At 40.9% G+C, this 13321-nt stretch overlaps 3 protein-coding genes across 6 annotated transcripts in view; 2 read left to right on the top strand and 1 right to left on the bottom strand.

Annotated features, from left to right (window-relative positions):
- tlr21 (toll-like receptor 21) overlaps window positions 1-4833 on the top strand; it is a 6870-nt gene extending 2037 nt beyond the window's left edge. For both annotated transcript variants that reach the window (XM_029451004.1, XM_029451005.1), the window contains exon 2: window positions 1413-4833. In XM_029451004.1, coding sequence (XP_029306864.1) covers window positions 1525-4449 — 2925 coding nt within the window. In that variant the 5' untranslated portion in view covers window positions 1413-1524 and the 3' untranslated portion in view covers window positions 4450-4833. The remainder of the gene's footprint in view (window positions 1-1412) is intronic.
- prr19 (proline rich 19) lies at window positions 4658-9473 on the bottom strand. The gene is made up of 4 exons (XM_029451006.1): window positions 9102-9473; window positions 6650-7917; window positions 5778-5917; window positions 4658-5652 (listed from the first exon to the last, which is right to left on the bottom strand). Exons 2-4 carry the CDS (start codon window positions 7902-7904, stop codon window positions 5023-5025), a joined length of 2025 nt encoding a protein of 674 aa, XP_029306866.1. The 5' UTR covers window positions 7905-7917; window positions 9102-9473; the 3' UTR covers window positions 4658-5022.
- Window positions 8966-12875, top strand: pafah1b3 (platelet-activating factor acetylhydrolase, isoform Ib, gamma subunit). Of its 3 annotated transcripts, none has more exons than XM_029451009.1 (6): window positions 8966-9230; window positions 9768-9861; window positions 10231-10320; window positions 10455-10571; window positions 10737-10859; window positions 11285-12875. In XM_029451009.1, exons 2-6 carry the CDS (start codon window positions 9781-9783, stop codon window positions 11543-11545), a joined length of 672 nt encoding a protein of 223 aa, XP_029306869.1. In that variant the 5' UTR covers window positions 8966-9230; window positions 9768-9780; the 3' UTR covers window positions 11546-12875. The 3 variants fall into 3 exon arrangements, with proteins under 3 accessions (XP_029306869.1, XP_029306867.1, XP_029306868.1); XM_029451007.1 differs by lacking the exon at window positions 8966-9230 and adding an exon at window positions 9403-9464; XM_029451008.1 differs by lacking the exon at window positions 8966-9230 and having other exon boundaries at window positions 9550-9861.
- The last annotated feature ends 446 nt before the right edge of the window (window positions 12876-13321 follow it).

Here is a 13321-nt window from a genome sequence, read left to right as displayed (position 1 = left end):
ACAGATCAGTCACAACTGTTCGGACCCCTTAGTGTTGTAAGGGCCTGTGTTTCCACTCGTTTTACAAGCACCTCCTCAATCTGCTCGTTCATCTCAGGACAGAATAGGATTTCCCAGCCTCTCTGTTTGCACTTGAGGTAGGCATGATGATTTTCTCATCCTTGAATATGCAATGATTTGTGTGTGAAAGCTCATAGGATGGTATCCGTATCAGCTGGCACACTCTCCTCTCTTCAGGCCAGCCTTTCTTCATCGTCTTTCTCAGTAGCATGAGCTGTGTGTTCCTCTCGGTCTCACAGAAAATGTCTGACGATGGTTAAGTGTAAGGTGGTCAGAAGCTGCTATATACTGCATGTCAATGATTCCCATGAGGATGCTCCCCTGAAGGAAGATTATATACATTTTAAAGCTAAATGCATCGATCTGATTAACTTTGAAAACAAAATGACAAGGTTGAACACAATGGTGGTATAGATATACAAATCTAATTCACTAACCAACCACACACACACACACTTCTCCCTGCACATTCACCTATACACATTTTGTATGTTCTTGCATACTGCTTTCAGAGTGGATGGCACATTAGGAATTTAATTTCCTCATACCTACAACTACAACTGACCTATTTTCCCTTACCTTTCCACACCTTTGCAACTTGGCTCCATTAGTTGAATATCTTGCCCTGCTTTCCTTTTACTGGGCAGCTTTCTTTCACTCACATGCGCCTTGTTCCCGCCGTAGCCACATACTTTGGGGCTCTCTCCGTCTCCCTCTGTCCTGAAGAAGTTATCTGGGTTTCTCTTTGTCCCGTCTTCTTGGAGCGTTTTCTTTAAAAGCTGCCTTATACCTTTAGACACACCTGCTCCAGATGAATGAATTACAAAAACCACGCAGTCTCTTATCATCACCTCACTGTTAGCACAATTCCAGTCTTTCATAAGTCCTCTCAAATCTGTCACAAACTGTTTAAAGGGTAAATATTATATCTTTTTACAAATCAACATGTTCTCATTGTCTGCAGTTCTGACCATGTTTAAGAGCTTTTAAAGAAACATCTAGCTATTAAAAGTCACAAGTAGGGAAATGCTCTACTGGAAATATGTCTTCACGTGTCAAGCCTGACACGTGAAGTTGTGTGTGTGTGCACGTGTGTGTGTGTCAGGAGGCAGAGAGAGATAGAGTGTGTTATTGGTCACAGATAGTGCCACTCCTTTTTTCGGGTTTTAAAAGCCCAGTTGAATTTGTGATGGAACAGCGCTGATGTACAATATGAATTGTGATACATACTGAAGGATTGTGGTGGCAGCACTGTGTGAGGATTGTTCTCCCTAGAAAGCATGATTGAAAAAGACTTTAAAATGTTCCTGTACAACATGACAAGTGCTATAACTCCTTCTTTCTGTCCTCAGATTCCTCCTTCAGTTGACGAACAAGAGGATTTATTGACAGCATCATATAAGAACAAACCAAGCTGATGAAAATCATTTAAAGGACAGTTTCTCTGGACTGCAACAAGACAACATGGCAAGTCTAACTCATCAGCTGTTGTCACTTACAGTTGTTCTCGGTGCTGTTCAACTCATCAGTGGTTACAGCTACAACAACTGCATTGAAGACCCGAACTACAATGGACGTTTCAACTGTATCCAGCGGAAGGAAAAGAACATGGCTGCTATTATAAATGACCTGCCGCGGTCTGCCATCAACCTCACCATCTCATTTAGTTCTCTGTCGCACATTCCCGGCAAGAGCTTTGTTCATCTACCAAACCTTCAAAACCTCACAATAGATCAGAGTCAGTTGAAGATCATCGATCCACTTGCTTTCCAGAACTTGCATCAACTTAAGTCTCTAAATATGTCCTTTAACTTCATATCACAGCTCAACTCTTCTGTGTTCCAGGACCTGCACAAGCTCACCTTTCTCTCGCTGACCCACAATGCATTAGAGCAGCTCCCTGAGGACATTTTCTCCCCTCTTAACGAACTGAACACGTTAATCATGAGTCAAAACCGTCTGACAAACTTTTCAGGGATCGCCGAGTCTGTCTCATATCTAAACAATCTGACGGAACTAGATCTGAGCTCCAACAAATTGACCTCTCTCGCCCACTTAACTGTGTCACTACCCAAATCCCTCACTACATTATATATATCGAGTAATAATCTCTTTACATTAGGATGTAAGCATTCGTTTCTCAAGTTCATCCAGGTGCTAGATTTGTCGTATAATCCTCAGCTCCATACGATGGCTTTTCTAAATGTGGATTTAAGGCGTATAAACTATCTGCGTTTGCGTTCAACAAGTGTCGAGGTCATGGAGTTGCTAAACATCAGCAATGTCAACGCAGGTAACGTTGATTTTTCTGACATGGGTCTAAAAGATAGCAAACTGGTCAAGGATCTATGCATATTGTTAAAGACAAAGGTGGAATGGATTAATAAATTAGACCTGGGTAGTAATGGGATTAAGAATCTAAGAGACCACACACTTAACTATTGTCCTAATATCACCCAAGCTTTGGATCTATCCAACAACAAACTCAACAGCATAACTTGTCTTAACTTTCTCACTAACCAGACGATGCTAAAAAGCGTCAAAGTAGAACATAACTATCTCACCTCCCTCCCATCCTGTAAAACACAAAACATGGTTCGCTTTGAAAATCTTGAAAAGCTGAGCTATCGTTACAACCGCATCCTCTCAGTCGACTCTTCTGCTTTCTATCATACACCGAATGTCACGACGCTAATGCTCAACATAAACACGATCGCTTTCCTCCACCGCAAAGCTCTCAAAGGGCTAAAGAGCCTGGAGACGCTCCGTTTGGACAATAACCTCTTAACTGATTTGTTCAATGACACCTTTGAAGATAATTTCAACCTGCAAATCCTTAACCTACGCAACAATCGAATCTCTGTCATTTTTAATGGGACCTTCCTCAGTCTGAGGAATCTGACCACACTGGACCTAGGAGGGAATAAGATCAGTCATATTCAACCATCTGGCCTTGATGGACTAACACGTCTGTCCAAATTCTATCTAGATGGAAACAAACTCAAGCAGATTGACACTTCCCTCCATCTTGTATTTCAAGACACACTAACTGTGCTGGATTTACAGAGTAATGAGATTTGCTTCCTCAATAAAAATATCAGTTCACCATTTATGAAGCTCAGCAAACTCAGGGATCTGAAACTGGACGGGCAGCGGCCGCACGGCTTCATAGTTTTACCTGATACTATTTTCCGTGGCCTCCACTCACTGAAGTCTCTCTATCTCACTAACAATAACATATTCCATCTTCCTCCTGATGCCTTTGATGATCTGACAGGCTTGAAGTTCCTCACATTGGATAACTGCTGTGTTGGGGTGGCACAACTACAACCAGGAGTCTTTAAAAATCTAAGAAATTTGACCAGATTGATAGTAGAAAATATGGGCATTCAGAACTTCTCAAAGGAGGTTTTTGGGAATCTTACACAGTTAAGAACACTACAACTCAACCACAATGTGATGAAGACAATTCACGTCGATGCACTAGAAAGTTTACCTAAACTCCACTACCTTGACGTACGTAATGTTCCTTTAAGCTGCACCTGCAAGAACAGCTTGCTGCAAAACTGGACAGTATATAGCTCACATGTCCAGGTGGTCGATCTCTACCACCTGCAGTGCTCACACGAAGCAAAAATCAAATTCTATAACTTTGACACCGAAGTTTGTTACATAGATCTAGGAAAGTACATGTTCTTTAGCACAGCGGCTGTGATCTTCCTGTTCACACTAACTCCTTTACTTTGTGTCAAACTTTACTGGAAATTTAAGTATGGCTACTATACGTTCCGTTCTTGGTTTGGTGTGCAGTGGCGCAGACTCAGAAAGGAGGAGGAAAATTGTCAATATGATGCATTTATTTCCTATAATTCCTCTGATGAACAATGGGTCATGGACCAGTTAGTGCCCAACCTGGAGGGGAATGGATCGTCTTTTAAACTTTGCCTACATCACAGGGACTTTGAGGTGGGTCGGCACATTGTGGACAACATCGTCTCTGCTGTCAATAGTAGCCGTAAAACTATTTGTGTGGTGAGCAGGAACTTCCTAAGAAGTGAGTGGTGTTCTCTGGAAATACAACTGGCCAGCTACAGACTCTTCGACGATCACCGGGACGTTCTCCTGCTCGTGTTTCTGGAGCAAATCTCTAAAGGGCAGGTGTCGTTGTATCACCGCATGAGGAAAGTCATGTTAAAAAAGACTTATCTGCAGTGGCCAAGCTCAGACTGCACTGACCCGACGCAGGCCCAAGAGCTGTTTTGGAAAAAGCTACGTAGGGCAATGAGAAGCGGGAGCAGAGTCGAAACAGAAGAAAATGGCAGTGAAGGTCGTAAAGAAGAAATGTTTGAGACTCGCACATCAGATGAAAACTATTACTTGCTACCTTGAAAAGATTTGACAACTATTTGTGATTTTCGAGACAAATCTTTAAGTACGTTAAATAAATGTTAAATGTTCTGCTGCCGGGAGAAGCTCGTGAAAATATGGTGTAAATGCGTAGTGTGATGCATTGTACTGTAAGACTAATAATAACATAACTTATGCAAGCATGAATCAGAAATGTAATTCAATTATATTTATGACATTGCATGTCTTTTTATTATGCGTTTCAATGTCGCCCACATACACAACACAATATCAAAAGAACGTTCACAATAGCACATGCTCGGCTATAATTCTTGGTCTGTAAATAATGTCCCATTATAACACCTGTGTTATATGATACGTGTACACTTCTGCATATTAAAAAATGTTCCTAGGATGTAAACGATACATAATTGTGTGTTTCTTTACCTCAGCATAAATGGGACAAAACAATAAAAGAGGTAACTCTTGAGTTGTTTTGCTGAATGTGAACAAAAAATCTTTGTATGAATTAAGAGAGCATTGTTGGTTTTGTTTTTTTAAAGTAAGCTCAAGAAATGTTCACAGGTATGTCTCTATGCAGAGCTTCACCACACATTAGTACAGTCTCATAGGAGGGAAGGACCAGTGCTCAGGGCTCGGGAAAGAAGAAAGGGGAGCTGCTGGGTCTCTTTCAAGCATGTGAGATGGTGGGTAATGTATCATGTCAGTGTGGTGGGAGCTGAGGGGAGTGCAAGTTGAAGGATGAATGAATTGGCTGAAAGGATGGAAGCTCTGCTGATGATGGTGCATTTGGGCTGAGAAGGAGGGAGCAAAGGAGTATCTGTCAGTTTTCATTGGGTCTTTCTCCTGGGGATAATGCATTTGCTCGGCTGAACGTCCATCTGGCAGCTGAGTTTGATAAGGAAAGAAAGGCTGGATGGTGCTGCCACTGTATTGAGACCCACTGCTGCTCTCTGGAACTGCTCTGGTGTTGTTCATAAAGCCGTTTTCAAAGGAATCAAACATAACAGCCTCGTTGCTCCTCTGCCTGTTGAAACTGTCTTCCCAATGCTGAGATGCCGAGGCTTTGTGTCCCCAGCAAGAGGTTGGAGAGAACAAATGATCACTGGCTGTAACTTCAGAGGGCTCAAAGTCCATGCAGAACGGAGGAGCACAAGAAGGTCTGAAGATATCATCCAAAATGCTGACAGAAGAATCCACAGGGCTGGTCAACCATTCAGCAGTCTTTACATGAAAATCAGAAAGCATTTTATTAAGTAAGGGAATCTTAACTTACTTGAGGTTTCATAAAAGGAAGGACAACAGGTGGACCATGTGTGAAATGAACTACATGAAGAAAGAGGTCTTACCTGTTCCAGGTTTTGGTTTGGTTGTGGCCTGGACTTCCAGTTAAATTGTCTATTTCCCGCCCTTCTGAAAGATGTGGTTTTCTGGGTGTCAAAACATGACTGACTGGCAGTGTCGGCTTCAAACGCTGCTTTGAATACATCTAAAAAGGAGACGCACAAGTGAAAAACTACCCACAAACTATAATCTTTGTAGTGCTTATTACTGCTTTTATTACACAAGAAATTCACTAGAGATTGATGAGAATACATGCCGTTATGGTGAACTCAATCAACTCCAGACACACGCCACTTTAAAAGGATAGGTGTATAATTCATAATAATAAAGTCTGTTAGGCTATATAAAGAATATGTACTTAATTTGACATGCAAATAAATGTAGTAATGCTCCAACAAAGGCAAAGAAGAAGGAGACAGAAAGCTGGTTAACATAGATTTATACAAATTATGTTTTAAACTCAAATCAAATGTTTTATGAGGAAAGAAATGCATTCAATGCCTTCGTCAGGAATCAAGAATGCACTCAGTGTTTTGGTAAATAACACTAAATGTACACATAACTTTTGTTTTCAAGTAAACTCCACATGGCAGCTTTAAAGATAAGTAATAAAGATAACTGTATAATAAACAGTATTATCAATATTAAGGTAAATAGATGTTATCTGTACTAAAGAAGTCAAAAACACATAGTAAACCATGTGAATATCAATAATGTACTTATTACTCATTTCTAGATTAGACTGTGAATCACTATCTCAATATAAGAATGTTCTGATTATACAGAGATATGATCAAACATACAGTAAGATTGAAGAAAACATAACCTTTAACAAATCATTTGTATAATGACAATCCCAGAGTATTTCAGTGCCTACCTGGAGGTAGGAGCTCATCGATCATGGTTGGCTCGTGATCCTGGACTTTTTTTGCGGGATCAGCACCAAAGCTCAGGCATCGCTGCACCTCGTGGAGGTTCCCCTGAAGCCGGGATCCATGGCTCTCCTGTAGAGCTTTCAACAGCACCTTCCTGCTCTCTGCCACCAGGTTTCTCCTCCTCAGAAGTGGGAACTGCAGACAGTCACACAAACCTGCTGCCATTGCACTGACAGACTTAGAGACACAGTCGGGATCTATTGTTCTGGGTTGTATGTCAGAGCTGTCAGCAGTGTGTGAGCTGGAGAGCTGAAGTGGGCTCGGGCTGAGACCACGACCTTGTGTTTGCTGGACAGGAGACTCCTGGTTCTTTGGGGTGTTCTCTGGAGCAGAAATCATGTGTCCTTTTACCTTCCTGTTTAATGACTTCACTTTCTCTCTCACCACATTGGGAGTCAGTTGTGACTCTCTGCCCTTTTCAGACACGACAGTCTTCTTGGCCATGACTATCACAACATCGAGGGAGCTGTGTTTGGGTGAGGAGATGCTTTTAAAACTTTCAGATGGAAGAGCAAGTTGCTGCAGTGGTCTCTGCCCCGGTGTAATATCTGATCCCTGACTGATTTGCTTCTCTTTCTTCCGGTAATCATCACTGGCTGCTTTTTTTTCAAACGGCAGAACCTCATCAGTATCAGCACCCACCAAATCATTAGTGGAGGATGGAGAGGGAATTTGAGATGTTGAAGATGGACGTGATGTAGCATTGTTCTTTTCTTGTACTCGCTGTCCACTTTTCTTCAGTTTCCTCTGCTCACTTAACAAGCGTTCAATGTCGATAGACTTCACCTCATGGTTGAACAGGCCATGGTGTCCTATCAGGCGACTGTCCGTGATTATGCTGGGCTCCTGTGCAGCAGGAATGACGTTTGGAAACGGTGAGTCTCTCCTTGAAGGACAATGACAGCAGTTCTGGAAATGTGCCACCATGTCTTTACTGCTTTGGCGATGGCAGTGATGGTGATGAGATTTGTACTTGGAGGCTTCTTTCCCACCACCTCTCATCTGACTCCTCTCCTTGCGGCTCCTCAGTCTTTTCATTTTGTGCTGCTCATCTGCTTTACTATAATGGTTTAAACATGTGCAGTCTGCAGTGAATCTGTTCACTGAGCCAGGGTTTCTATCAGTTGTTTTTAATTGCTTCTTGAAAACATTTAAGATCCTGTCTTTGTCCAATAACGCCCTGCACAGTTGGTTCATGCTACACCGGATTCTGTAGAAAGATAACCAAAGTGAGTCATTTGTAAGTCTGTAAGAAATAGAGATAAGAGAGCTGGGTAACCTCTGCAGTAAGTTGTTACACCTCAGCGATGTCAACTCTACTTCTTATCAAGCAAATTACTTATGTTTCAATAACACTGGCTGGCTGAAGCCAAATGCTGACAATCTGGACTGTGATCTTGTGAGTTTGATCATCCATATGGAAAGTGCATGCCAAATGTATTCTTAACAGTTCATGAGAATAAGGAATATAATGCAGAGTCTCTTCTGTGGATAGTTTAGCAGAGACAGACACTAGTTGACATGTACAGTCTGCTCTGCTGAAATGCTGCATTCTCAGTATTTTATTAGCACCAATGTTAAATTTGTCCTGAATTCACCTGCAAAAAAACAGATTCAGCCATTCCCAATAAGCAATGTCACACATGGCAACAGCTACATGGCAACAGCTACATGGCAACAGCTACATGGCAACGCTTATTGAACCCTTATTGTTTCTGTCAAGCAGCAGAGAAAAACACACTAAGATATTTGCAGTTCAGACCCAGTCAGCCATATCGAACATAAATAAATACTTGTACTGTATAAACTTAGAAGTTCACAACAGTGTCCACATGCTGGCAACAGTGCACATATAGCCTTTAGCTGGCGATGGCATTTAAATTAACTTTTAATTGATGAAAACTTGAACAGCTGATGGTTTACCATCATCTTGTCCTTTTGTGATGGGATACTTTATAGAAATAATCAGGGGAACTGTCTTTATTTTGAATGTCAAAGGGACTTAACTTTGCAGATTGTAAGAACAAATTAAAATTATTATGCATCTGTATGTGTGCAATCACATTGCTGACTAAATTAATAAACACATTCAATTAATTACAATTGCTGACACGCAACTGCGCCCCCTGCAGTTCCAAATACACGATTCAGCCAATTGATGTAGCCTGTTAGCTAACGTTATGCTAGTTAGCTAGGTGGTTAGCAAACAGGTGGGAAACAGGTGCACTTTAAATATAAGCACACGTGTTTGAAGTTAGAATATTTGGCTGTAGCTGCTAAGAAACACAGTAACTAACCTTAACTTTAAGCACATGTCATGCTAGACAAACAGTAAATCTGCCAAGAAACATTTGTATATAAAACTTTAAATCGTTAATTAACAGCGCTGCTTACCGACAGTCGTTTTCTGTCTCTTGTAAATCTGTCGTTGCTCGGCAACATGTCGTAGATGTGTTTCTCTGCGCAGCACCAACCCTCACGAGCGCCAACGAGCAGGGCGAGTCCACTTACACAGACGCGGGGGTAAGACGGTATTATCTTTTATATTCTTCTTCACTTGCACAATGCTTAATTCGTATTTTTTTCATAAAGTATGATCTAAAATACAACGTTAAGCACGTGGTACTACTGAAGTGTCGAACAATTCTCAAATACACGAAAACATAGATGTTGTTGCCCATGGACAACAATAGTACTAGCAACTGAAAATGTACTTCCTGAAACTGAATTGGGAGATGACGATTTTTTGATTTCATGGTAGCCTATGTTCAGTAATATCTTTAAATGTAGCCTCTATATAAAGCTCTGGCTTTTCCCTTTTGCACAGTATAGGCTTGCATAATTTAAAGTTGATAACAATCTATGTTACTTGTTTGTGACCGATATCTCTCTGTTAAACTACATCTAGCTTGTGTTTCAGCAAGTAGGCTAGCTATTGTGGCTAATTCTACCAACCACCTTAGATTTAGCTAGCAATTATAGCTACAGACTTTTGATTTATCGGTTTGTTTCCGTTGTAAAAAGTACCAAAAACCCTACGTGACTGCTTTCCCAACACAGATAGAGCCAAGTCATGAGTGCAGAAGACTCAAACCCAGCCGCCACACCCACTCCCTGTGAAGACATCCAGGGAGATGGACGATGGATGTCTATGGTGTGTGAAATAATATTATTGAGTTATTTGTATTACTTGTTCCCAGGGTTTAACATAGCTACAGCATAACAACTACCATGCATTGCCTCGTTTTCCCATTGTTGCTAATGTTTAGTTTTGTAAATTTAAATTTAAAACATACAGGTAAATGATTCATTAGTTGATATTTATTTTTGATGGCATATAACTGTAAAGTCTGTGTTTTGCAGGTCATGTATACACAAGAACAACAATGCTGATGGATGCTTCTTTAAATCAGCTGTTTTTAAGTTGTACTTTATCAGATTGACCACTGATACAATATTTAATCTCATGTAAAGTTTCAAAAATAATTTCTTAGTTTCTAAATGTATCTTTTTGTCTTTGTAGCATAACCGCTTCGTTTCTGACAGCAAAGACAAAGAGCCTGATGTCCTGTTTGTTGGAGATTCTCTCATTCAGCTCATGCACCAGTTTGGGGTAAGACATAAACACACACTTTCCTGTGTCTGGTTCTGTATACATCGTTTGATATCTTGTCTTGTTCTCATAACCACCTATGCACGCTTTCGAATGAAACATGTGGACGCTTTGTTGTTGTGGTTTGTCTGCAGATATGGCGGCAGCTGTTCTCTCCTCTCCATGCCCTCAACTTTGGGGTGGGTGGTGATGCAACACAACATGTGCTGTGGAGACTGAGCAACGGCGAGCTGGATAACATCAGCCCAAAGGTCTATATCCTTGCCAAGGAGAGGGAACATGCTTATGCTTGTTTATTTACACAGTTCTCTCATTTTGCTTGTTATTGTGCTGAACTCTAATCTCCAGGTATATTGACTCTCAACTATTAAGAAGACGTGCTCCGTCATGAATTCCTTTCTCTTTTGTTTTTGTAGGTTGTAGTGCTGTGGGTAGGAACTAACAATCATGGTCAGACTGCTGAACAGATCTGTGGAGGCATCATGGCTATTGTCCAAGTCATCAAGAACAAGCTCCCCAATTCCCGGACGCTTGTACTTGTAGGTTTCTTTTTCTGGTGCATTGCTTAGTGGATGTGTTAATCTACTCGCCATTATGTCTGTTGAAAATGACACATGACGTTCATACAACCATCAGACTGCACAGAGATGTCACCTCGTTTAGTTCTATCTCAACTTAGTGATGTTAGGTAAACAACAGACTGTGGGAACCGTTTGGAGATATGTTTGGAGATAAGACTTTACTTGTTTGGGGGAAGTTTGAGATGAAACTACATGTGAACTTGCTGTATGTTTGGTTGGGCTACACACTGTATTGGTGTTTTAACTCTCATATGGGTGAGAAGGTAATAACTGAACAAGCCTAATTTTAATTTTGGGAAACATTCCTTTTAGATATTAAACCGTTTTTACATTCATGCTAAGAAGTGTTCCACCCTTTTACGCGATATACATCTGTTTTCCAGGGTGTACTGCCGAGAGGTAAATCGCCAAACCCTCTGCGGGAGCGAAATGCTGATGTGAACAAGCTGGTCCAGGAGGCTGTATCGTCCCTCCCCCACGCCTCTTTCCTCAACGTGGACCCAGGGTTCGTCCACTCCAATGGTAGCATCTCCCATCAGGACATGTACGATTACCTTCACCTGACCCCTCAGGGCTACCAGGTTGTGTGCGACCCCCTGCACGCCCATCTCAAGTCCATGCTAGATAAGCGCGCTGAGAACTGAACCACCAGGGTTTAAACTTACACTAACACAGTGGTCCTCATCCCTGTTTCCAGAGAGCATCACACTCAGTTTATTAACACCTTGAATGATGGATATAATCAATTACTTGGGTCTAAGAGCTGCACGGATTATTTGTGCAAGTCCTCTCCATGGCCAGGGTTGGTGACCACTGTTACAGATAATGGGACCATAAAGTTTTTGTTGTGTTTATGATACAGTCAGAAATTTAACGTGCTGTGCTACAAAGACAAAGTCTTGCCTCAATTCCCGGTAGACATCTTTTCCACTAGCTTTTGATTGTCGAAGTGTTTTTCATAGAAGGATTATTACATTTCTCTGCCTCGTGATACAAACGATGAATATGATGAGGGGAACTCCCCCGTCTGTCATCCATAGGGATAAGAGGCAGGCAGGGAAATGAAATCTGAAGGGCTGACACTGGAATACACAGTTATACATAAATAAACCCAGATGTCTCGTGGTTATGATTAAAGCTTTTAAAAAGATGCAGCGACTTTTTACTCTAATATGCTGTAGGTCAAAACATTAGTTGCTGCACCTCATTAAAATCTTTATTTATAACTGGGTGCTTAAGTTCTCATCCTTTCACCTACAACTCTTGAGAATATCAAATCCTACTTTACTTTAGAATATGGACAGATTCCTGCTTTTCAGAAAAGAAAACTTATGAGAAAATACATTGTCCACCTGAGGCTACTGGAACAGGAACTAGTTGGAATAGGGTGTGAGACTTTGGCTCTTTAGGTGCCAGGATATGTCTGGTAAAAAAAAAAGAAATGAGATACAAGAACTGCCCGTACCAGGAATTTGCTGTAATTTGACATTTTGGTTTCACTAAGTTCCATGAGTTACATTCATTTGGCAAAAGCTTTATTTACTCCGTTGTGATGTCCGGTGTCTTTTGTATATGTTCATTTGAATGACCAAATGTTTTTTTGATTTTGATTGACCATTATTGTTTACTTGCCTTTTATCATGTCACATGTTGTCTCATTATTGTCTTTGTACCTTTTTTTTGCTTCACCTATTGTAACAGCAGCAGATTTTGACGTGAGCGGCTGTGTTTTGTTGCAAACATAGATGTAATTGAGTAGGTTGTGAAGTTGTATAGATATATCTACAGTTGCTTGTGCTTCAAGTTTAACCTCATCTGCAACGTAATGGCCAATCAGACCATTTAAAAAGGCTTTACTTCACACTAAAATGCTTCTGAGCTTCTTCTATAAGGATTGTGCTACAGAACTTGAATTATGCTTCAGGATGGCTGATTGTGTAAGTGATGAAAGAATGCATTAAATATGAAAAAATGCTTTTAGTGTCTCTTGATTGATTGATCAGATCTACACACTGATTCTGAGTAAGACTCACTGATGCAGAGATACATTTTTAAGCCTCAAGTTTGATCACTAACCAGCAGGTGCAGTATAAGTACACATACAGTGTTGGGTTGGTTTTGTTCCGGTTGTGAGCAGAGAGCTGCGTTTCTGTAACTCGAGGTGGATGAACGAGTCTCGATTTGCCCTAAACCTGCATCCAACAGTCATCACTCAATACAATACCTCATGCTTACAATTCTGTCTGTTGCCTGGATTATAGCATGCATGATCTAACATGTGACAGTGTTGTACAGGGCTGATAACAAGCTCCCATAATAGTGATTGATTGTAAGCTGTATAGCGTGAAATGCATTTTCCCAGGAATTTATAATTCACAATATGTGTCTTAAACCAACCACGTTAGAAGAACATAAATATC

Source organism: Cottoperca gobio, chromosome 16 (assembly GCF_900634415.1).
Source record: "Cottoperca gobio chromosome 16, fCotGob3.1, whole genome shotgun sequence".
In the NCBI taxonomy this organism is placed as follows: domain Eukaryota; kingdom Metazoa; phylum Chordata; class Actinopteri; order Perciformes; family Bovichtidae; genus Cottoperca; species Cottoperca gobio.
The sequence above is the reverse complement of the archived record's forward strand: the minus strand, read 5'-3'. Positions and strand labels throughout refer to the sequence as shown.

What these genes read in the sequence shown, in the direction of transcription:
- pafah1b3 (XM_029451009.1), top strand. Translation starts at nt 9,781, where the DNA reads ATGAGTGCAGAAGACTCAAACCCAGCCGCCACACCCACTCCCTGTGAA. An exon ending in AGCTCATGCACCAGTTTGGG is followed by an intron (nt 10,321 to 10,454) that starts GTAAGACATAAA and finishes GTTTGTCTGCAG; the next exon opens with ATATGGCGGCAGCTGTTCTC. An exon ending in TGGATAACATCAGCCCAAAG is followed by an intron (nt 10,572 to 10,736) that starts GTCTATATCCTT and finishes TTGTTTTTGTAG; the next exon opens with GTTGTAGTGCTGTGGGTAGG.
- prr19 (XM_029451006.1), bottom strand. Translation starts at nt 7,904, where the DNA reads ATGAACCAACTGTGCAGGGCGTTATTGGACAAAGACAGGATCTTAAAT. An exon ending in CGATGAGCTCCTACCTCCAG is followed by an intron (nt 5,918 to 6,649) that starts GTAGGCACTGAA and finishes TCTCCTTTTTAG; the next exon opens with ATGTATTCAAAGCAGCGTTT. An exon ending in CAAACCAAAACCTGGAACAG is followed by an intron (nt 5,653 to 5,777) that starts GTAAGACCTCTT and finishes TTTCATGTAAAG; the next exon opens with ACTGCTGAATGGTTGACCAG.